The 26067-nt window shown below is 43.2% G+C and overlaps 1 protein-coding gene across 1 annotated transcript in view; it reads right to left on the bottom strand.

Annotated features, from left to right (window-relative positions):
- The window catches only part of LOC122575360, a 196068-nt gene that overhangs the window by 24064 nt on the left and 145937 nt on the right, over nucleotides 1-26067 (bottom strand). Inside the window, exons 3-4 of the mRNA XM_043744165.1 lie at nucleotides 22653-22966; nucleotides 21944-22123 (exon numbers count right to left, since the gene is read on the bottom strand). Of these exons, the coding sequence (XP_043600100.1) occupies nucleotides 21944-22123; nucleotides 22653-22966 (494 nt within the window). The remainder of the gene's footprint in view (nucleotides 1-21943; nucleotides 22124-22652; nucleotides 22967-26067) is intronic.

Below are 26067 nucleotides of genomic sequence, written 5' to 3' on the forward strand. Positions count from 1 at the left end.
AATAGTTATTATCCAGAGCTTTGTGGATTTGCATTTTAAAAAAATGGATAGAACCGGCGAACAAATTCAAATCACCACTGAGAGCATTTGCGATTTCACAAACTCGATAAACGCGGCCAAATGAAGAGAAATTTGAGTTATATCTGTGTAACAGGGCTGCCAGGTTCTGAGCGATTTTACAACTGCGTACAGGTTGATAAATCTTAGAAGCCAAGAATAACAGAGCGAACCACTGATTACAGTAAATCGGCAGAGGCTCTTCGAGTTTCCAAAGACTTCAAAGTTAAGGTCAGTAATTGCCATTCTCAGTCCCAGCCTGTACGCCGCAAAGCGACGTTGAAATCTTCCAAGTTGCACGTTTAAAGTTATATTCATAAAAACGCGAATTTGTATAGAAATCCGTAGTTTGTCCATGGAGATTGCCAGTAAGGCTTCGATACACCATGCGTCATGTACATCATCCATTACGACCAGTATATTTGTTAGTAATATGAATGTATTAGTCGCTCGATATTGGCGTGATCTAGCAGCAGAGTGACTGCTGGAGACCAGAAACGTCTCCAATGGGACGGTCCGAATTTGTATGGTTCTCGTGGCGGTTTCAACCAGGCCGAATAGTTGGCTGATTGACTTGCAAAGTTGAAACGTTTTCGATCAGGCTAATTGTGTTATCCGCGGAACGAGAGTTATTTCCCATATTCGTGGGAGTTGGATGCAAGCCGATACACACGTAACGATGCTCCAACTTTGTTGGTGCTTGGAACATAATGTAACTACACACGGGGGCTTATACAAGTTTTCGGTTTCGGTACTGCAACGTGTATCTTACAATAAGTACCTTAACTATCGAAGAATTGCACAAAGAACAAGAAGAATGCAAAGAGTTCGTATTTTACAGATTGAAACCCTTTCGCCCTGGTTGGCGGTTTCAAAGGTTTTGGTAGTCGGATTTTTAAGTTGCCGTAAGCTGCTTAGTTGTTAAGGAATTAAGCAAAGAACGAGAGGAATGCAAAGAGAATTCGTATTTTAGAGATCGAAGCTTTTTCGTGTTAGTCGATGTTTTGAAAGAGGAGCTTTGCCTATGTTCGCTCGTGCAAGTAATAGTTACGTATGGTGTCAAGTTTTACACAATTTTACACGAAATGGCCAGTAAATGGTTATACGAGCGTTTCGCAATTTTATGATAGCCGTTGCTGTAAAATTATCTTTCCGTATGTATTAATTTTCGCGCAATCGCGCATTAACACGCTCGTCTGGCGTTCCGGACAACGCTTTCGTCATGCAACGATAATGGCTCGTTATTATCGATAAATATTTGAGTGTTTTTACTGATAATTACCATAACCAAGTGCTGCAGTCGATGATCGAGTTCGATGACGCAGAGTAATCGAAATAATAAGGACGAGTTTCGCGAATGTTGTTAAGCCATTCCACGCTATTATTCTACGTGTCAATAAAATTTCCAGATACTTCGTGTAACATTTACTCTATATACACAGAAACGTTTATGGTAATAGTTCGTATATTTTCATCCGCCATAATATGTCCATAATAAACTAAATATCAAAGTCTCCAAAAAACAGGGAATATTTTCATCCGTGTCGTAAACTTTAGAACGTGCCGTGCTAAACAAATGTCGATTCGATTCGTTTCCATTCGTTTGTGCTTGCATCGACTGTAGATCCGTTACGAAACTTCGAATCGAATACCTCGAAATTGCATGGAACGCAGTCTCTCAAAAGTTTTCATTCGATTTCGCGCCGATGATTGTGCCAGCGGATAAGTAGACGATCGTACGACCGAGTTCTCCAGGGAAATGTAAAAATAAGGAGTTTCTATAAGCCGGAAGCATAAATCCATCAAGTAACTGGATGTCGTAAAAAATTTTTATACGATCTCTCCACTCTTCGCTAATCCGGTCCGCTTCGTTTAGAAAACGACGTTGCATTAGCGCAATCAACCTCGCTGCTCTTCATTTGCATAATTCCTCGCCGCTTCTCGCGATGGGTTTTCACTTCGAAAATGAATTTTTCTGCGAGAACCAACTTCCCAAGAAATTTCACTGGTACACAAAGTTCCGTGCACGTGGCTCTGGGACCAACTCGGGCGTACTTTTTTCACAGCTTTTCTCATGTATCGTAGATTTCTTTTTTACCACGCCATTTAACTTCCATTCTCTTTGACAAGTGGCCCTATTTACCGTTTCGACGGAAGAACTAATTTTGTAAGAGGAGACGATCGATGTTAAGCAACCTATTTAATGATGGAATATATTACGTTGCTCGTGATTGTCCGAGAATTTCGGTTGATTTGTAGCAACGGTGTTCGAATTTGATCAGAGCGCGCGGATTAATGACGAATTAATAATTAGAAACAGCGATTGCTACCCTTTCATCGAATCGGTGTAAATTTAGATTATCCAGTTGAAAGATCGTAATAATATATTTGATATAGTTAAATAATTTTATTTGGATTACCATTGCAAGTTGTCTAGGATCTGACAATTAAATCAAATTCAACGTGCAATACTGGAATTTTATATAATGCTTAGAATAAAATTTGTAGAATGCGCGTCGTTTTCGGCTAAAGCATGAAACGTCCGTGCTACTTTAATATATTTTATAGCTTTTTTCCTAGGCATTGTATATACAATACCTAGAGAATATATAGAACGAGAAGTAATATTTAGACAAAGTATGAGAAGAGAGTTATGAAAAAGTCTTTAGAAAAAGAAGTAAAATGCAAAGTAAAGCAGCAGACTTTCTTACTGGAAGAAAAGGACGGTAATTGTGCATAAAAGGGTACACTTTGCTGATTTCGACGAAATTCAAGTATGTTGTAAAATTCAACATTCCGAACAACTTTTCCCTACACATATAACCGCCGCTTGGTCTTAGTCTCCGAGATATTCGGGAAACGCCGTCACTACCACCGTCACACCGAATTCTACGTATAATTGTACGTCCGTGACAGCGTATGCGTTAATATTGATCGTCGTTCGCCTTATGGCATTCGGATAATTTATTTTTATTTTACATTACATTTATAGATTTTTAAAGCGTTTTGTCGGTATTGAGATATGTATAATTTTATGTGCTAGATTAGGTTAGCTGCGTAGTAGTAATACTTGTATGTGAATATCAGTGTGTGGAAGTGTGTGTGGAAGTATGTGCGGAAGTATGTGTGTGCGCGGCGTCTCGAAAACGAATGAATGTAAACTGTTCAGTCGGTTAACAGTCGGGTATGGAAGAAAGTGCTGAGACACGTGCAAGTGTGTATCGATGAATATCTTTGAAATCGTTTAACAAATAAATATATAATTATTCTAATGTAAATTTCAAGTGTAAATTTAGTGCTCCTATACCATTATTTCGGTTATTAAGATCCAAAATTCTCAACAGTCGGTAACGTATATATTTCGTCAAAAATAAGTACGTGTCGACATACTGCGGAACAGTAGCACAGATTGAATGATTCACGATAGACGAGCAATTCCGAGGTCTATCGAGGCGAGTTAATCGATCGAAACAACTCACGTGGCGAACACGATTATTCGAGAAATGTTTTATTTTTGCCCCTCTGGCAGAGGTTTTCACCGAAGAAAAAAAAGGTTCGTGATTCGGTTACAACGGCGGCGACTGTGATCGGAAAGTTCGATCACGAACGTGAGCGCAAGGGACGGAGGGTAGAACAGCTGGTGGAAAATTTAGTTTGCGAATAACTCGAATAACTCGCATAAATTTCCCCGTTCGGTTTTTGGACACGCTCGTCGGTCATCTGACATTAACAATTTCTATTCCGAACTTGCACCGGTCACGAGCTTTAGTTTTCCAACTGGAAAATGCGATATGCAGTCGAAATGAGACGAACGATTCGTCGAATATGCCTCTATAGAGTCGATGCACGTGCGATCGTGTGCTGCAGATAACTAGTTTCAACAAAACTTTCGCCTAGCTAGGCTCATTGATTCTGATTTTAAGCTCTTTGATCCAAAGTTAGTCTAGACTTTAGAGGAAACATAATATTTTCAGGAGATAAAAACGCGGAATTTCCATTTAATATCTTAAAGAGCCTTTTAATTCAGAGTATCGCTTTTTAGGCTTATTTCATATTCGTTCTAAAAGAAAAATTCTACAACATTTTCTGGCACCAGCTTCTCCATACTTGTTTCTCCATGTTTCCATTTACGTTTTGAAGGAATTTTGGCTCGTAATATCGCAATATTCTAATATTTCTATTAATACGAAGTGGAAGTAGAGCGCTAAAGTTTCGCGGCTTCTGCCTTTTGAATACCACCGGTTTGTGGCAAAAACGTGATAACTTTTCTTTTTTAATTGCGTCTGCGGATTAAATCATTCTTTCCTTTGTTTCTTTCGGCCTGGCGGAACAGTTAATGCGGCTTGAGCGTCGATGAGATTTTTCCTTTTCGATGCAAATCCTCGTCGGCTCTTCTCTCGAATATAAACGTTTGGTTACACTGTCGCTGATAATTAAACGAAGATTGTCATTGCATAAACTTTCTTTCTGAAACTTATAGAAACTTTTCAGCTGTATCAGCAGCTACTCTATATCAAGCTTAATAATTTATATAATTTATACTTTTTTACGCCATTGTTATATAATTACCTCGCAACCTTGCACGAATATAACATTTTAATCGATTGGTAGTCTCGTTCATAATTTAGATAGATTGTAGCGTTTCGTACGAAATCAGTAGGTGACATATTTATGAACGGTTGTTTATTCGCAACAGTTCATCCAGCCGAATAGATGTTCTTGCCTCGGATAGAATCTGGTAAAGGCCAGCAGCTGGGCGGACGATTAGTCGGATCATCAGACGGAAGTATCTTTGGCTGGGCAAGTTGGGCGTCGGAAACATGTAACACGTGCAGAGGGAAAAAGAGAGAGAGAGAGAGAGACAGAGAGAGAGACAGAGAGAGATCGCGTCGGGTGGGCGGGTTAGGTTTTCGAAGGAAGTGCATACGCGAATCTGCAGACAGACTGCAATGCCGAGGGGGATCTCGTCCGAAGAGGAATGGCGGTCGCAGGACACTCGGTGGACCTGGGTGACCACAGATTTATGAGGACCGGGTTCACCATTACGACGAGAATTTCGAATGTTTTGCGGCGTTACCAGTGGAAAATAGTGTGCTTGAGCGCGTCGCCGGTTTAATTACTTTCGCGGATAATTGATTCGAAAATAACGTTCGTCTGCGGCTACCGAGTGGCTAACGATGAAACAGTACAAAGCAACTGGAAACGCTTTACGGAAGAATACAGCGAATAAATGACAGATTTTCGTAAAACACAGTTCGTTTTTACCTGTTTCACGCGCTATGGACATGATAGGTCGAGTGTTTTTTTTTTGCGATTTTGAGAGACGACGCTGGGTAGAAGACACTTGAAAGGATCAATGAAAAAGTTGAGAAACTATAACGAATTAAAGCGCGTATGAAATCATGTTATTTCATTAATAGTTTAAAATAAGAAAATATAAATGTTTCCTCTTTTTCATATATTATATTGTTAGTTGAAGGCTACGCGTTATGCTTCTGAGAATTCACGGCCAGCTAGCAAAACGAGGCTTGGAAGGTTTAGTGGCCAGCGACCGAGGAGGAGTGGGAGGAATGTTACTGGTCGTCAGTCGACGAAACAAGTGGAGAATATTCATACACATTCATTAACTTTAGCGTGGCTCGCGAATCTCTCGAGAACTTATGGAAATATTTTATGGTTTTTGCTATGTGTGTATTTTTGAAAGGAGATTTGGAAAATTTGGAATTCTTTTGATACTTATATATTTTTTTTTTTACCGTATTCTGAATCTATGTTTTTCCTCGTTTCCATTTTTCGAAGAGTTTTCGTGGATTTAGGGCGATGCGAAAGTGACGAAGTACGGTGGATCCGATTTGGAAACTTTCGAATGCTCTTGATACTTTTTCTTGTTTTTTCTCCCTGCATTCGTTTATAGTCAAAACTACGGATCTAGGGTTTCCTGGTTTCCATTTTCCGCAGATTTTTCACGGATTTAGCGTGGTATAAAGCTGACGAAGTACGGTGGATTCAATATGAGAACTACGGGGAAAGAATACGGCAAGTCACGTTCCTTGCTTCATTTTGCGGGGGAGCAGCTTTAAAATTCAGTGTTTATTTTTTTCCACCTATATTCGTTTATACATTTGGTTATCCGCAATTTTCGTTTAGTCTGGTTTCCTCTTATTATTACCATACTCGCGTGTCAAGCAGCAGTTCGACGTCCAACTGTTCGTTTCATCTGCCGCGATAAAGGTTTCGCTGAATTTTTTTGCCCACGGGCGAGCCGATTTCACGAAACGCCGTCGATTCGGTAGAACGGGCGAGAACAACGCGATCACCGCTCGTAATAACGAAAACAGAGAATGGTAGCGAACGATCGAAGCCGCCCGTGTAATTACATTGATGCCGGTGGAATAATTGAACGACCCTCGATCGATTAGAATGACAACGTGAAACTAGCAACGCCACAACACGCCGAGTATTATGAACGTACACGCGACTCAGTTTCATTCTCTGGAAGTTCGTTCTACTGATCGACGAGCCCATCATTATCAATGCACGTAAATAGCGGTTGCACATCTTGTTATTCGTTCGTCGCAAGAATTTAATGCTTCGGGTATATGCAAGGCAGAGCGTCGATTTTATTTGTCGATGTTCGAGTCGGGATTCGCCGATGTGCGCGATCGAACTGCTTCACTTTTTGCCATTTTGCTCGTTTATCGTTCATCGGCACGGTTTCTACTCCATCGCGATGTATCGATGCAATAAAAAACTGGCTGCGTGTTTCTGGTATTTAAATGCACCGGATTTTTCTCCTGCGATAAGTTCAACGCACCAACACCTAATGACTTGCGTTCGCTAGATGGATATCTGGCTTTTTACATATTCTTTCCTGCTATTTCATAGCGTACACATCGCATAACGTACATGTGTACGTATCCGTTGTGAGCGATACATAAAAGTAGATGAATCGCGTTCTGACCAGACAAAACAGTAAATCTCTGACAGATAAGTACATACGTATATCAAAAAGAAACGCATATATTCGTAAGTAAGAAATGCGAACGTGGCCTGTATAAATAATAAGCAATATTTTATTTTCATAATTCGCTATTTGTAAATTAACATGTTTGAAGGAAAAATAGCGACAGCGTAGCGCGGGGTAAATTGCCTCGCAATTTGTTCACTAGGGGGCAAAGAAGAGGATCGAGTATCGTTATGTCAATCGCGCTCGTCTATTGTATTTGTTCAAAACCAATAACTCGCTGCGAGGCTCTTTTCGAGTGCATCCACGTGCAGCTGTGCCGCGAACGTGTCCCGAGCTGACTCGTCGAGAGAAACGTGACAGCGCAAACCTAGCCTAGTGGCCGTGGTTTCCGTCCTGACCAAATCCGCGGTTCGTTCTGCACGATCTATCCCGATAATTTCGCCATCTTTCATCGTAATCGAACTACCAACGATTTGCGATTTTCGTAACTTCCGTGAAATCGAAGTGACTTTATAAAATTTTCTAGCGAGAAACGATCCTTCGTTTAGAGAAAACTGTGGCCAATTTATCGCTGCAAGCGTCTGTATTCGACTATTATTACGTATACCATCATGGCCATAAATATATTTAATTGGCATATTACGATTAACACGATAGGAGCAGAGTCTGAGAATCGGATTCGATAATTCGTTCATTAAATTCGATCCTCGCACGCGATGCCGTGATAATGACGCATCTCATTCATCACGACCGTTCAATTACCGAGGCATAAACAAGCCGTTTCTTTTCATTCCATTGGTTTGCGCCAAAGTGGAACGGTGAACGCGATAGACAGGTGTTCGAATGCAATTTGCAGGAGTCGAAAAACGGTGTGGACCAAGAGAATTCCTCACATTCGACCGCGTGGAAATGCTTTGTGCGACCCGGTCGTGTTTCGTTAACGGCCGGCCCAGCGGGTTAGCGCAATTAATTCTCGAGAGTTTATTAAAAATAATTGCAAAAGTAATTGCTCGCTGCCGCGGGGACCTCGAGCTTTTTATTTATTTTTTTTTTCTATTCCCGCATCGTCGTCTGTTCTGCGTGTATATTCCCGCCGTCCTTCCAATGGATATCCAAATTAACCGTTTCGATTATACACGATCCACGATCGTTCGCGCGATCAGATAATAAGAAAACGCGAGCAGAGAGAAAGGAATTTTAATCCGAGGACGAAAGTGACGCAACGCAGGCGTACGAATCTATCCGGCCAGCCCTTGAATAATTAATACGTTCTAATTAATCACAGGCTCTCGGGTCGCGTCGTAAAAAACGTAGACAACGAAGAAGAGAGGTCTCGTTGGAGAAAACGGGGACGTCAGGAGGCGCGATGCAATTAGCCGAGTGGCCATTCACCGACTTGTTAACTCGTAATGAACTGGATACGTACATACTAATTAAAGTAGCTACATCGTAACGTTATCGATGAGCGATCGCGTGACCCGTATTTCCCAAAATTTTGTAACCGTCAGGCTAATCGTAGAGTACGCGGCCGGTTAATTACTTCGTTCATAACGCGATACGATAGTTGCATAGAGCAACGAGGCGAAAGCCGCGTTGTATACAAACCTCTGATCTCGTTAAATCGGTCGCTTCGTGCTTTTCGCTCGCACCCGTTCCTCGCAATAATCGTTAATCGCGCCCCTCTGTCCAGTTTCATGTTAGCATACGCGAACCGTGTAATTCATTTCGACTCGCAGTCGCAGATAGGTTTCAGGGCAATACTGTTCTTTACGCCGTTAATAAAGAACGTCAGGACGTTTCTCGACGCGGACGCAAGCTGGAATTACGGTGCAGTCGTGAGTGCACGCGCGATGCCTCGTCGCATGGAAAAAAAGGAGTAGATATCGTTCGTTTTTGTCGCGCGTAACGAGCCTGGCCGATCGATATGACGGTTTTTCGCCGAGGGTAAAGAGAGGAACAGAGGATACAGGATGCTGCGAGCGTACACGCTTTCGGCCGGCATTAAACGGATTTATCCGGCGTAAAATCTATAATCCTGGCAGCGATAATTACCGCGACAGTCGTCGCAGTAATTTAATAATTCGCGGTAATTTCGTGTCGTTTACTTCCGCGCTAGAAATTCTGGCGGGGGTGTCCTCGTGCTGGCCTCCGTCGCTGGTTAATACGATCGACGGCCAGGGAATCGTGACAAATTGCGACCGGCCAGCCGATTCGATATCCGATCGAACATCGCACGCTGAATTTTCGGGAATCGAGAACCTCGAAAACCAACCCCACTTCTCTCTCTCTCTCTCTCCCTCTCTCGATACGCGCTGCTCTTCTCTCCTCCGCAGGGAATTTACAGATTGCCATGGTGGTGCAGAGTGTTCGCGAAATCCCTACCTATTTCACTGGAATAGAGGGGTCTGCGACGTGCAATTATACGGCCAGAGATACGCATGGGATACCGCAGCGGAGAGTGTGTATTAAGTCGATTCTTTTTTGTGGGCTACACGCGACAAGATTTACTGGTCGCGTTATTATCGTCTGTGTTAATGAGCCACGACATCCTTTACTCTTGCCCCTTGCAATCTCGTTATTTCCTGGATTTTATTAAGATAAGACGAGGCGGAAATGTTATTGCTGTTGTTGCTGCAGTATTATGGCACGGGAAGGATAATGTCCAACCGAGGATGATAGTATTTGCGGAATAACCAATTGACAAATCGATACAACCTTTAGCAACTTTGATCATCGACGCTATAAACAACGATGCGGTAGAGTCTCGATTATCGGGTTAACGTTATCGCGTGTTACATAGTGTTCGATTAACGGATTAATAAAGTGATGGATTATCAGTGACCGCCGAGGACAAATTCAGAGATGGTGTTTTGTTAGAAAGACTGGAGAACGGGGAAGCTCACGTCCGTCTAATTACATTCTTTTAAAAGAATATCATACTTTATGCAATTTCGTACCAAATCCAAGTGTGCACAATTATTCAAAAGCACAAAGAAACCCGTGTCACGTTTTGTTATCAAGCTACAACCTTGCTCCATAATTAGCCAGCCTTTTGAAAGCAGTTTGCTCGCCAGATCAATTTTACAAGATCGTTGCTCGCGTTGCCTTCGTTAGCGTGCGAAAGGTGGCAGTTCGTAATACGCGATTACGAATGCATAAGCGCGAAGGGCAAATATTTGCGCGAAGGTGCATCCGCGGAATTGCGTTTTGTTGTTACTCTCGTTTAAACTAGCTCGCTGTGCCGCAGCAACACGGCCAGGTTCAGCCACGTGTTTTAGTACCGCGACAAATCGATACTGGGTCCAGCGCGAACGCTGGAACATCTCCTCCGCGAGACTTCTTTTCTCTCGAATGCTCATCTTTATTAGCCCGTTACACGTCGAATAGTTTCCACGAGCACCTCGTAAACCGCCAACTTAATTTTACACCGAAACTTTTCCGCTCAGCCTGTAATTAGAAGGCCGGTGGCCCGGGCGTTAAACGTGCCCGCTTCGTTTTATCCTCAGCCCGTGTGCACGCCGCTATTGGCTCGATGATATTTTACCGGCTATGCTTCGTCGGCGAGCGATCGATATTTCTTCGGATTATCGCGTTAGCGTTCGCGTTCCACGGTGAACAAACTGCGGATTACCTTCCTTCGAGGCCGTGCATCGTTGATCAATTTCGCTATAGCGGCTAATCAATTCCAGCAGGGTCTCCCGGCAACGTTTAAACCGACGACGAGCAGGATTTCGTTTCAGGACGAGCTCGACAGAGCGAAGGAATTCGATTATCCTGTTATTGATATCGATACCTTCATAAGGCAGACTGCGCGGCGTAACTCGATTTCAGCTCGACTAGCAGAAAAACGCCCCATCGTGTAACGCGGTCTTGAGACTTTTTCTCCTGTGCGAGACTCGATCGGTAGAAAATACGGCGGAAAATAGCTCCGAGATCCGATGGAAAGTCGATCGTGTGATTTAATCAACGTTCCGATTGCCGAATGAAATTTTCAGCGATCCTTTCTCTCCTCGTCTGGCCGTCTCTCCGGAACGTTTTCCAGTCCCAACCGATTCCACTTGACTTTGAATTCTCTGATAAACCGGAAGAAGGGGTATGAAAACGAGCACGGCTACGCGGTCACGAGTAATTAAAGTACCGATCGTTCGCTTGATTATCGCGATTTTATAATTACCGTTGAGCCACGGGCCGGTCGTTTTACGTTGGCAAGAGGCACGTATAGGTGGCCGACCGCATCGCTTGCATCACCACCGACCACCGCGAGCCGCTGGTTAATCCGTCGATAATCGGACAAGCGTGACAAGCCAATGCCGGGGCAGACTCGGCCTGTCGATGTGATAGAGACGGGGACAGCGATATGGTCAATGAAGAAGCCGCAACACGAGTGCCAGGAAAAATGACCAAATTTTGTGCCGGGTCAGACCGATGGAATTGGAAAGAAGGTGAAATTAGCGATAGAAGTCGATCGAGAGATTGCTGTTAATTAAATAGCTAAAAAAGTTGGCTTTTAATATTTCGTTTTGAAAATGCCGTAGCTAGCGATAGAGCCGACAGGCTGTGAATGTCGATATTAAATGCCAAAAAGAATTTGGTTTTGATATCTGTAAATGAAATTCGATAAGAATCTTCTTTTGGTTAAATCGATAGAATCGAAAGAAAGACGAGATTAGAGATGAAAAAATCTGTCGAACTTTGTATAAGAAATTGCTAGACTTTGATATTTAGAATGAACTAGTCTCGTCTAGTGGGACGAATGGATCGGTTACTTTGACTTTTAACGAGAACGTTATTATTTGGAGTAGTCTCAGGTGTTCTCGTAAGTGGTTCGATCGAGGGCACTTGGAGCTCGTTATAATTATGTTATACGACTAATTCGACAAGATCTTGTTAATTTGTAGGGTTTGGTATCGATCCACCGAGAATCAAAGACATCGACGACAACGCGCGATCGACGAGGAATCGGAAGTCTGACGCGTTTAATCACGAATAATTGACGAGCCAAGTTACTTTGTGCGATGGTTTATTAATCTGAAAATAGATGGTAAGAAATTTTTGCCATTGAAGAAATTTTCCGCGAATCGCGATCGTCGGGAGATTATCCCGGATCCAGTCGGATTTAAAACGCGATTTCAGGCGTTCATCGATATTAGGAGGATTGGCTTTCGAAGTTCTACATTTACGGTTTGATGAACTCGTCGGTCTGCTAGCTGATTAAACGTGAATTTTACAATAATTTCTTCGCTCACCGATTCGTTACGATAGTTCAAATTTTGTCATTGTAGGAGCTACCGGCGAGACTAAATATAATTAACGCTGTTTATCGTTAAAAGACGCGAACGAAATGGTATTTCATTTGCGTTTTTCGAATAAAGGGCGACTGATCGGATTAATCGATACCGTGGAAAAGTAAAACAACGACTCGCGAAAGAATAGAACAGTGTTTGTCGGCCGGACTGCAGTTCGTTGCAAAACGAAGCAAACTTTTAACAGTTTGTTCCGGCGTTGCGAGCGGTACAGCTGCAGCTGAACGATAAAAAGCTCCTGTGGATACACGTCGGCCCGCTATTCCGATTTCCGGGGCTTCGAAGCCTCGACTCCGTGGAATACATACGTTTCGCTCTTTACGAACCGTAGTATCCAACGAAATAGAACAACATTCTGCTGATTCCACAAATTTTTTCACCGTTGGAGTTACGCGAGTTGTCCCGCTCGTATTTCACAAGCTCGTGTGAATGTGAAATTCCACAAGGGTAGAAACGCATCAATACGTCTCCGTGGTTTCTAAATATAATAAACTGGATATCACGCGCGGCTACGATCGTATACTGGGTTTTAGAAAATCAAAATTTACGAAACGCAGAGACAAAAGAAACGTGGTCGAAGTCTGACTTCAAACGTTCCGATTCCACTGTAATTTTAAAGCGAAAGGAGTCTAGTCGCTGCGGTGCGGTTAAGTAGCAGAGGAACGCACATGGTCAGACACAACAGTAGACTCCTAGAACTAGCGTTCTACTTTTGGAAATTTTTAATATCGTTAACGACGCAATTTGGATCTTCCATTTTTTTAATGTCGACGGAGTATCCCGAGTGTTCGTAAATTTTGTAGTCGAAGTTGTATAACACGACGGTGTTCGGATAAACGAAAGCTCTTCAGCGACGAGACGTTAGGTTAAAATGTCGGCAAACGACAGATATAATAAGTCAAATTACGACACTCCGAGACACGACGAGATTACTTCTGGCCCTTGGTAATAAAACCACGAACTCTTTCGTCCTGAAACTTTAACGAGAGAAGGAGGACGTGTCGTGAAAGCGTGTCTTTGCGAATATTGCGACGAATCTCGAATTTTCAAGGGAGGAGCCCTTTGATCCCCTCGAAAACGACCGCGTGCTTATGAAATATTTATCGTCGTTTATTAATCGCAAGTATCCCTTTGTGTTCGATATCTTTCTTTCGTAAGATCCTTCGTCTCACTTTCGTTCTCTGTCGAATCTTTCACTTTGTGCATAGGCTCGCGAAAGAATGTCGCGAAAGTTTGTCGCAAGAATTTTTCATCGATATATTACGAACGTTACAAGACATCGAAGATCGAGGCTAAGCGCAATACACGCCACGGATTATTCTATTGTTCGAGTACTTACGCTTACGTTAACTAACCTGTACTTTCCACGTACACTTTCACATTCGTTTGAAACTGCACCAACGTAATAAAATGTCAAAATGTTTCGTATAAAACACGCGACGTATTCGTAAAAGATTTCTACAAGTAAGTTGCAATACTTTGGTCGAGGCAGTGAATATTCGTATCGAGAGATTGTATTGGTCGTTTCAGAACTCTTTTCAAGCAACCTTCTAAAAAAGCAGAAGAAATACTTTCACGAGGATATTTCGCGTTTGTCTACGGCGGTAGAAAGGAGCGGTGAAATGCATTTTCTACGCTCGCCTCTCCACCTGGCGACGAAAGAAAGTCGCGGCGCACTGGCTTTCCGACCGGTTGGAAAGCGTCGGCAGTGGATGAAAAAGCGGCCGCGGGAAATAAATCTTTGACCGGGTTTCGCGGGGGAGAAGCCCATAACGTGTCACCAGTTATAAATTCTTACGTTTCCGCCGCAGTTTGAAATAGTGGTGGTGAACGGAAGGGAGTTCGCGGTCCTCTGTCACTGCACCCTCTTTCGGCTTCTTGCGTACCCGTTTTCCACCTTCGAGCACCGCCTCCATGGGAATTGAGATTTCATCTTTCTTTATACCGCAGCCGAACCAACTTTCTTCCCGCGAATTTTTTCCACATCTCCATCTTCCCGCCGATCGATCGCTCCAAGGGTTAACCTTCCTCTCGATAGAATGATAAATTATCTTTGTTTCTGTTAGTTGGTCGATTATTATCAACTATCGTCAAGTAATTGTTATCGTCGGAGTTATCATCGTTTCTTGGAACACGCACAATTTTCATTGGCGCGAGTTTACAATTTGTAATACATATTCGATATTGAATGATTATCGTGAAATATGAAAAAATGTACAGAAAGCACTAATAATACGCGGGACTATACGAAACAAAACCAAAGTAAAGCAGTGGTCGCTGTAATATTTGGCAGGTAAAACAAATCGATATTCAGGTCCTAGATTTTTAACGCGAATAAAAATCCGCAGTTCATCGATTTCCGGTGTTATTACGAAGATGCATTTTATTTCCTTCGTGCAGGATATTTCTATCACGATCCGCAGTTTCATCCGTCTTCTTTGAAAAATCGCTCTACAGCTATGAGAAATCTTAATTCTTCTCGGATAGATCCGGCATCTCGTGCAACTTTCCAGTTAGTTCTCGAAATGACGAGCGATCTTTTGATCGCGCTTAGATCCCCTTTGAACGAGCTTGCCGAGGAACACCCAAGTTTCTTCGCTTTTCGCCCGACTGTTTTTTTCACCTAGATAGAACGTGTTCGATTACGAGATGGAACACGACTCTCTGGATGTGTTCGATTCTCTCTGCGAAGGAAATTCGTATTTCGACGAGATATCTACTTGAGTCTGTTCGATGTAAGATTTCAGCGACGCGACGACTCATTATTCACGGATACGTCGCTGAAGCTCCTCGAGAATATAGCGTACGCGTTCTTAGCCGCCTTTTATTATATTCACCATCGATGGAATTCTTCGGAAATTGGCCTGGAAAATAAGATTCTCGTCGAGGATGAGCGGTGTTCCGATATTTTCACGCGAGGCACACACTTTTCCTGCCATTCACCCCGCCAAATCTAATATACCTGCTTATTTACGTACCTATGCGAGAAGGCGAAATAATAACGAGCCCTTTCACGGCCCTCGAAAAGCACCCAAGTCGAGACTCTTTCGACGCGAGAGCGTCGCTGTTTACTTCAAAATTGCGTGCTCGGAATACCTACTATGCTTCATATCCTCTGCTCTTTCACATGCACGCACACGTGTATACAGATCGTTGTACGTGACCAAATCAGGCTACACTATTGGCTAAGACCAAGAGGTAACGCTGAATTTTTAGTTATGAAATGGTGTAACCTTCGTTTTTAAATGTAAAAATCTGCGTGTTTTATGTTATTTAAAGTTTCGTTTGGGTAATATCCGCCCACGGCGATCGTATTCCTTTTTTAAAAGTTCAATGATATTTTCTATAAGTTGCCTCTCCCGATCGCAACTATGCCATCCATCCAAACGAGCGGAATATTGCGTTCCCTTTACAACCGAGACGTGGCAAATACAGAATTTTCTACACATAAACTTTTCTTTTTCATCAATTTCGATTACATCGACGCGTAAGTTTACTTTTCCTGCTGGAAAACTTGTTTCTTCCCACTTACAGTCTTTTCTTTCTACAAGCACTGTGCGATCATTCGCAGCGCTGTACATTACATCAAAAACCATTTAATTTTGCCGAATGAAATGTTGCTCTATCTTCTGGCTCGTCTCGTAGTTCTATCTACTCTCGTGCACGCGCTTTCTCCTCCCTGGAATCGAATCCCCGGGGGGTTTCGAGCGAGGAACACTTTGACCGGAACAAAACATCTCGTCCGGTATTACGCGGTCGAGGGAAAAATATTGTTTGAACCCTTTTTTATTTTCTGGTTGCGCGCATCCTTTTAGTCGAATCGATCGGAAGCTGGTCGATCGAAAGCGGACACGATGGTCCGAGCATTTCTTCTTAGCTGGATACGATCGTTCAGGGTAGATCGTGCGAGGAAAATTGTGAGCGAAAAATTGGGAAGATGCCAAAATGGAAAGGTGAATCGGGATCGAGGACGTCGAAGGATCTTCGCGGACGGATATGGATTGATAGTCGGAAGACGAGAAGCATCGATACGCTTATCTTTGTGGGACAGACTTCACGACTGCGATACGCGTCGAATAAACAGTCTCGTCGATAAACAGTCGCATCGAGATTCTAGGGGCGAGCCGAATCGCTGGCCTCTCGCGTTCGTCTTCGAAACAACGTCGTCTATCTCGACACCGTCGCGTTGACACTGGGATACCAGAGTCGAATTGGTCACGGGGGTCGTAACCGATCATCTCAATTGCCTCGGCCTTAATCCGAATAATCCACCCTCGTATATATTTGCCCCGCCTCTGTCCATAATTCTTCTTTAATTCAAATTAGTCGACGAAGACTGTTCCTGGTTGGTTTGTCAACACGAGCATCGAAGTTGCGAACGTTCTACAGGAATGAGGTTCAACGCAACGAGAAAATTCTCGAGCACCTACGACGTGTTCTTTCGTTGCGAAAGCACAGGTAGACGAAAGTTTCTCTCGGGCATTCATAATTAACAGGTATTCACGGAGCAAGAGAGGGTTAGTGGAGAGAGTCGATTCGAATTAATTCGCAGCCTGATCTCGTCCCTCGAATCCCCCGTGCTGAGGAGACAAATTACTTCGTAGCAGAAGGGAGTAATCGAGAACAGCCGAGATAATCGACCGGCTATGAATAGTTGGTAATTACGTAAAGTACGCGCGAACATCGAAATATGCGGCTGTATGCGTTCGTGTCACGGTTAACCAAGCCCTATTGCTTTCAGCCAACTTGGGATAATCCGGTCGGCGCCGCTTTGCCAACTAACTCTCTCCCTTTATCTTCCACCGGTGATACTAACTCACTGGTTACGAACGATAACGAGCCTCGCGAGGTACCAGCCAGTACTCCGGGGAACAATTATAATCGGGAACGATCGACATGTTCGATGCGTTATCGGGCGCTCGCTTAATTTAAACTCTTCAATTTTTCATTCTTCGCGTTAAAACACCGAGATAGACTCGTGACGTGGATTACGAATCAAACGTTATCAGGATGATCCGTACTTGTATCGAGGTTGTAACCCGACTTGCAACCATACTCGAACATCTTACAACGAATTTATTTAAGAATTTGTGAGACAACGTAAAACTTCGTCGACCCAAGTTTCTAAAATTTCCTAGCTGTTCTTCTATTTCCTATCGTATCCTAAACATAAATAAAATAACGCTAGAAACGTAGGAACGAAAGGACACAGATAAGAAACAAGACTATAGGGATATACAATTTTAGACTAAATTAAACTTGGTATAAGAACTCGTGCTGTTTATGCGCTTGCCGTTGTATACACGGAAAAAAATTACAAGGCAGGAGATTAATTTCGTTAGACCGTCCTTTACTCGACGAACAAACACTAAGTTCTGTTCAAACACGTTGGCAAATTATTATTTACTTTTGACGATTCTACGCAGCGCCGAATTAAATAGTCGCAGAGTGCAGGCTGTGTAACAAACGAGACTGTACGAATAATAAATAGAGAACGGAGGAGAAAACAGCGCGGAGAGCTGGCAATCCCCTAATACTAATGTGCCGTAACTGCGTTTCCGATGTTCTCCAGTTCCCGCGAACGCCACTTTAATATTCCGTCCGAGGCATTATACGGCACGAGAGAAAACAAACGCGCGAACGACTATGGCCACTTTGTTAGGCTAATATCGTCGCATTACACCGAGCCAACTTAATTGGCATAAATGATAACGCAGGTTTTCTCGGCCGAATCCACGGTCCCTGAGCGTATCGCGGCTGATTCCCAACCACGACGCCCGCTATTTATGCCGCCAGCTCTTACGATATTAATATTCAGAACGTTGTACACACGCGTCCCAGCAACTGGGTCATGGAGAATGAATCCGCGCGAACATTAGGCAAAATCTCCAATTATCCTTTCTACGAGGTATTTTAAACAGCTGAATTCAAACTTCGCAGGCACGTGATATTTTTCGAAACGAGTAGAACAACTTTAATAAGATTATTTATACAAACTTTCCGAGGAAAGTACGCGTGATACGAATTCACCGATTCTTTTCACGGCTCGTGATCTTTCTTCACGTTTTCGGTGTACTTACAACAAAACACGTGTATTTTACTCGTTGAATATCTTTCTCGACAATATTCGGTTATTTCAGCGAAAGAGTTAACGACTACACTGCGAGCTTGCAAAGTACGATCCCAACGATTTATAATACGTTGTATGTATACGTCTCTACCGAGATGCATGAAAATATCAAATAACGCGAAACGTTTCGTTAATCCCGTACGCTCTTTCAATTTCGTTTGGAAATAATTTAGCAACTGCCAGCTGTTCCACTCATCTTCTTCCTCGTTTCAATCAGCACAGACGACACGGATTTATACAACGATTCGTAATCGTTGCAGAGTATTCGCCGACCAATCGAACCGGCACAGAGTGGCGCGTTTTCCATCCTGTCCGAGGACATAAACATTATCGATCCTAGGAATCGGTACACGGCAATGGAGGTCGTCGCGATACGGGGCGAACATTACGCTGCGCGTTCCAATTTCCAGCTTAATGGAGTACCTAAGATGCTCGGTCGTAATGGAACCGTTTCTCCGGTCGTTCTATTTCTTTTTTCTCTCTTCCTCCCCCTCTCTTCCTCTTTTTTTCTATCGTCGTAACACAGAATACGCGTCGTCGTTGCCCATTAACCGTAATGGTGGCCGCGAATTACAGGCAAAGGCGCGGTGAATTAACGTTGCACGGTTCGGTGATTGCGTACAGGCTCGATAAACGCGCGAAATGATTGTCTGTCTGGTAGAGTGGCGGAAACAGCGCGGCCAAGCTTAATCAGCTGTAAATTACGTCGTGGCGCCGGCGACTGGTGACATCGTTGGGCGACAAACCGCGGTTCGCTGTGAAAAAGTGCCCGATCGGACGTCGAACCGGTTTTCTGAAAAATGATACGACCAGCATCGACGTCCGTTGAATTTACCACGGTTGGTTAAAACACACGTACAAACGAAAAACAGGTCGAGGTAGATCGCATTTGCTGGCAGGGTGAGTTACGCGTTAACGGAGAATTTAATCGGCGATGGAACACAGTATCTTTGCTAATGAGCATAGGTGTATCGCATAACCCAGGTAAGCTACCCTCGATACAGGCTGACTCGTGGTAATCGAGTTATCTAGAGGTTGCGGATGTTTATACTTTTATGGGAAATTTAAACGTGCGAAATTACACAGAACACGCATAGTACGCAAAAATGTAGAAAATATTCTAGATAAAGTAGCCGTTACGTATGAATTTTTTAATTGTGTTACCTTTAGAAGAAAAAAGGAAACAAGGTAATTAAACTAGGTTGGTTTCGACATTGGAATAAAATTATAATTAAATAGAAAAGTGTATGGCAATGTAACGTAACGAAACACGAGTCAGAAGTTACCGATCAAATTTCAAAAGTTCAAAATCAAAACCATCGCGAACATTGGTCATTCGAAACGCGTAAATTCCGATACGATTAATTACAAAGTAACGAGTCCTACATGCCCAGGAAAATTTTTAAAAATTGCCCGATTCGTGCAAAAGAAGATCGTGCCAAGAAGACAGAAGACGGAAGAAAGATCTCGCCCACGAATATGTATTTTCTGCGCACATTTCGAGAAACCGGACAAATTGTTGGAGCTGGATGCTCGTTGAAACAGCTGACGAGGCATCTTCCGGGAAACAAGTTAGCCTGGATTACGCGAAGGTGGCAAGTAGAGAATGGGATGAAAGGGAGTGGAAAAATGGCGAGGAATAGCGACGGGTCTATGGGATTAGCGAGGAAAGTTTGATAATTATACGGTAAGCGGGTCAGGCTTTCCTCCTCGGTAAGAGGAATCGCATGAACGGAGGACAGGGGACAGCGACTGTCGCGATGGTGAAAGCGACTTGTCACTAGCTGAGACGAAGATCCTACGAGGTAGGGATGCGAATTGGCGAGCAGCAGTCACGACCAAAAAGGAAGTTGGAGAGAAAGGAGGACAGGAAGTCGGGAAGACATAATTAGCAAGTTTAACACGAGTCGCTGTCTCTCGAATCTCGTTACCGCCGCTGTCGCTTTTCGTTCGAACATCGTGGCGCAAGAGAATCGAGTCCTCCTCGAGATGAAGTCACCAAGAGGAAAAGGAAGTTTCTTTCGAATGGCTGAAATTCGCGGAAGTAGCAGCTGGTCAGTAAAAGTAGAAGTTGTCGAGGATCTCGACGAAGCCGTAGCAAATAAATATCGACGAGGCTTCCAGTTCCAGCCTCTTCTGCTAGATTAACAATGACGATGTCGAGGTTTTGGCGAGCTAGGAATTTTCGTGACAGAGAAGCATGCGGATGCATAAGTAGAAAAGTTCCGCACGATGAATCAGTGGAGTAACCACGCAACAACGGTTTAAGTAAGATAGATGATGCAGGAGATATGACCCGTATTATACAGACCACGTTTTTATGTCAAATTTACCGGTTCAAGTATAAGAGATAATTTTTTAAAGGTATTAATTTTTCTCCGCGCGTGTTAACGAGATATACACTGGCTCGTGAAAGTATTTGAACACTTACACGAGGATCGGTCAAATATTAATCGGACTGAGCGCGGTACATCTTCATAGTGTCGTTTATTCAGATGGACACTGCGTGGGAGTTTAAATAGACGTGCCTTGAAGACGCGGTGCTCTACTTATCGTTTTTTTGATAGATAACGCGATGAACGAGAAAGCAGTACCGGCCTCCGCTTGCACAACGCACGATTATTTAAGCTTTTAACCGTTCAGGTCACAAAACCCATTTTGCATAGGTCGCGACTGACTGTTTGGGAATGAAAAATGATCAGGAATCCAAGCGTTTGCGTGGTATAAATCATTTTCTAGTGGACGTCGATGGACGTTTAAAACACATGGCATCCAAGATAAGTGTAACGTCAGCGAACGTCGAAGCTGTTCGGGAACTGATCGAGCATGATCGACGCATAACAAACGACGAAATTTGCTCGAAAGTTAACATTAGTTATAGAAGCGTGGTTTCCATCGTTCGCAAGCAGTTAAAATTCCGCAGAATCACGGCCACTTAAAGAGGCATTAGGAGCACAATGTTCCAACAGCAACGAAGAAGTAGAGCAATTTGTGCGCAATTAGCTTCTGACTCAGCCCTCTACTTTCTACGAAACTGGTATAAAAAAATGACCAATCCACTGGCAAAAGTATATAGAGAGAAACGGTACATATATAGAAAAGTAACTCGATTGTTCTTTTTAAAACGTTCTACCGAAGTAAAAAGTTCCGATTTATACCTAATTGACCCTTGTAGAAATTTTTTATACAGAGAACGGCTCGAAACTCGATCAATATGATAAAAATTTCAAGCAAATCTGAAAATGTATACGGAAGTTACATCATATTTATCGCGAGCAAACACTTTGCAGAGATCGTCGAAATATTTCGGCTAGTCGTCGTATTAAAATAAATCGTAATATATATAGTACGCGTTAGCGACATGTTATTCTAAAGTTAAATGGCACATATTCCATCCAGTGGAATACAACAATCGACCAAAATCCATTGCCAAGTAACCGATCGAACGAATAATGATCGCATTCACGAAAGAAAGCGGCCAGTTACCTTGGTGAAGGTGAGGGTGGCTATCGGTGGCAGACGAGGTAGATTCGGATAATAAAAGCTTCCCGCGGGATGTGCCGGGTACCGTGACGTGATCCTGTAGGCGATTCCTTGGGGTTGCGTCGGCCAGTTGGCAGCCGTGAATGTGAACCCGTTATCGGTTCCACCGTCCAGCGGATCCAGCTGAAAAAAGGGAGACGAACATAGACGATGAGTCGACCTTTCAATGGGCCTTTGCTGGATTTTAATGAGATGGCACAGAGGAGCCGTATGCTTTGGATCGGTCGGAATTCCTCGCTGTTGAAATGGAACGCGACCTATATATTTTTCTTCTCCGATCGTCGAGCCTCCATCATGCCCACGATTATTTTATTTTTTCTCTCTCTCTCGAAACCTTTTGGCAGCCAAACTACCAGTCGCTTTAACGAACGAAAGATCGCTAATACGGCGCACCGTGTATCCGAATGGTAAAAAAGTTCTTTTCTATAGCTGGGCTAGCTTTTGCTCGATAGACCGGTGCTTCGACGAGGATGAATGCAAAATCCGGCCGGGGCTTCGATCTAATTTTCCATATGTTGCGCGCGGCCCAATTCGAGCCGTCGTTATTAAAGCGCGTCCGATTGAAATTGTTGGCTGGCCGTTGCGGAGAAAGCAAGTCGATATATTTCTACCGTACATGTCGGAATCAATGATCCCTGTCGACGATAATTACCTCAACGGTTACTGTGTCGACCCAATTACCCTCGACGCACAGTTGGAAGGAATCGACCCCAACGAACCAGTCGGGGCTGGGGTTTATGCGAGCCATGATGCTTATTAGAGTGTGATTTCCATCCAAAAATGCTCTCGCGATACTTGTTCCCTCTCCTTGTGGCACTGGAGGGCCCGTGAACGAGTGAAGACTGTTTGGCGAGTCTCCATCCGCGTCCATTCCATCCGTTCTTCCCGTTTCCACGTACAATCTTATTCCACTAGAAAGCCTTTCTCCTAATCTGTACAGCGTATAGGTGGAGTCGTGTGTTCGACCTGTAACAGAAAACAGGAAAAATATATTTAACGACATTATCGGATTCCAACCATCGCGTGTTTGCTCCAGCTTTGCTGTGAAGTTGCGACTGGGTTCTTTGATCAACGTGGAGTTAATTAACGAAGGAAATAACGGACAGTTAATTGACAGAGTACGGCAATTAAACGCGTCGTCCTTGATACGCGAACATCGACGGTTTTTTTATTTTTTCTTTTTATGAAACACATCGGTCAGTCTGTGGCGAGCGTGGAGGATCGGACTAAACGGTTATAGGGATCGTTAACAGCAAGCCTTCCGACGAAATGGTGAAATTTACACGAGACAGCGAATTTATGGTCAATGAACGCGTCCGTCGACAAAGCTACTGATTCGCGTTTGGGTCTGACGTATTCAAAATTTCCGCTGCTGCTAGCTTTAAAGCTGATATACAAGCCGCGTGAAACGTCGGTATTTTTATTTCACGGAAGAAGAAAAAAATAGCAAAATCAAAAAGCGAATCGGGCAATCGAGATTTTCTGCATCCCATGCCGCCATGAGTTTCTCATTGATCGACGTCGATAAAAATTCCCCGGCGTGAATTCGTACTCGACACGTGGACGAAATAAGATAAGAACATATCGTAAAGCATAATAAAATATAAAAGCCATGCTCGGCATGCCGGGCACGTAGCTTCTTTGCGGAACTCGTGCGCGAAAACAGGAAGGCGTTTCTCATCTCAGGTTGAGCCGAGGCGTCGACTATAAGTTCTCGTTTTATCAAGAATTCGACAACACAGGTAGGAGCGGTAGGATTCTTAGAATACGGACGATGATTCCGAACAGCGTTCGTCTTTTTTTTCTTCTTTGCGCAGAAAGGCTTTAATACGTTCCACAGCATTTGAATATCTTTCACAGATGAGAATAATGCCACTGTTCGAAATATTTTAGCGAATAACTTGCAACAAAAATGCACAAACTCTTTGATTTACTTTAAGGATTTGAAATTCCTATTGAAGGTTTTTAATTTTTTGTAGAGATTTTTGGATTACTCCTGACCGAACGAACATACAGAGTCCGATCGAACAGAATTTATAACATTTCTAAATCCGAAAGCTAAACGTTCCTTTCAAATTCTCAAAACTTGGTATTTCCGTTACAATAATTTTTCTAATACGAGATGTTTCGTTAAACTATAATTCTACGACGATTCTACTCGGCGATCTGCGTTTTTCAAAGATCGGTAAAGTACTTTCACGTCCACGAAGTTAGAAAGCGTTCGTTGACCAATATTCAAGACGTCATTCCGGACAAATGTTTCACATAACGTAGTGGAAATGAAGCGCAGAAGAATGTCGTTTGTCTGCGAGTAGAAAGCTGTTTGCACGTCTGCTGATACGTCATGGTGATAGATCAAGTTTCAAGACTTTACCTCTTTCGTGACGATCATCGGCCCGAGTCGAGCCACTTTAACGACCATCAACAGATATTTTTAAGACGATATATTTCGTTGATCCTGTCGCGTGTAGCAAACTTTAAATCCTGTGTCGCAAGTACAGTCTTCGATGGTTAAGTAGGGACGGAAGGATTGAACTTGGAATGCTCCTAGTTGGAAGTTGAACGTGGAAGGATTAACGTCATCGTTCTATTCAACTTCCTCATTTCCAAGTACCGGAGCTTTAATTGAGATCGAGTTTGAGAACAACGAAACACCACGTTGTTCTGCCAATGGTATCGTTAAAGCTCATTCCCGGAAGAGGCAGCCTGCTGTTTAATGGAATATAATTTTTCAGCTCGAAGAACTTTCGATTACAAGCGTTCGTAATTCAATCCTTTGGTCTGGCAAACTTTGCGGCGTCGACGATTTCCAGTCGCAAAGAGGATTAACGAAATCTTGATGTAAGGAGCCCAGGAACAGAAATTTCAGAGAATCATTAGGCGCTTGGAGAAAGGCAGAACTTTCAACCGTGAGAGGCTCGAACGTTAGAGTTTGCTCGCTGGGGTCGGTGTGTCAGCGAGTACGTATGAAAAATAGTTGTCAAACATCGTCGATAACTTTCGAATGACAAATATGTCAATTTGATCGCTATACATTTTATTTATATACTTTGTTTGACGACGTAAAAATATCAATTGAGTAATACCACAGGAAGTCACAAACTGGTTGAATCTTTTTACAATTTTTTGCAAAAGTTGTACGATTTTCATTGAAATGGGAAATAAACAGACTGAATACCACGAGTGAATAAAAGTTCACCGTATTATTTGCAGACAGATAATTTAATTTATAGACAGATAATTCGATCGTTAAAAAGGGTGGTCCGTTTCTCTCTGAATTATTCTACAAGCGAATACATTTAATGCAAAAGCAAAGCATCGTCGTGTACAACAGTCGCTCCAAAAAATTCTCGTGTACACAGGCGAATCACGTGCTCCAGTTTGAGAAACGCTGCCGCGAACCTATTAAAGCTCGTAGACACACGTATAATCGACGACATAAACGTTATTCAAATGGCCGGTGTGTACACCGTCGAGCATTGCGATTCAGGATCACAGGCCGCCATTAAAATTCATGAGGACCGTCCGTGTAATTTCGTTTTTACGTGCCCGTACGCATTAATACGGCCCGGAATCGAACCGATTCTTCGATTCCAACCATTTTCGAGGTAGACGAACGATAGTTTTCCCGGCGTGGAAGGGCGCCGCGGCGATCACGCGGACGACGCTGGGAAAAAGTCGACGTTTTCAGTATGCGTTTTCAATTTGTCAAGCTATCCGACAAAACGGCACTGTGGTTGCGGTTTCTCCGTCTGGTTGGTTAAAATTTGCTTTTCAAAGGGTACTCTGACCCCCTCTACCATCCGTCGCACACGCTGCCACCTTTAATCCTATCGAGTTCCAGAGTGACTTGATTAGTTGCAAAATTAGCGAAAACCACGGGAGGAATGGCCCGTACGTCCGAAGTTGTTCGCGGTTGTCACGCGGAAACCTATCGAAAGGGGAATTTGGATCTTAGTCGCAGAACCTTGGGGGCATTGCGTCAATTACATCGAAGTTATTTAACTTTTGAATTTTCGATAATTGGAAACGCCAGCATTTTCCACGCGATAGCGTTGCAACACTTT

Source organism: Bombus pyrosoma, linkage group LG15 (assembly GCF_014825855.1).
Source record: "Bombus pyrosoma isolate SC7728 linkage group LG15, ASM1482585v1, whole genome shotgun sequence".
NCBI classification, from domain to species: Eukaryota; Metazoa; Arthropoda; class Insecta; order Hymenoptera; family Apidae; genus Bombus; species Bombus pyrosoma.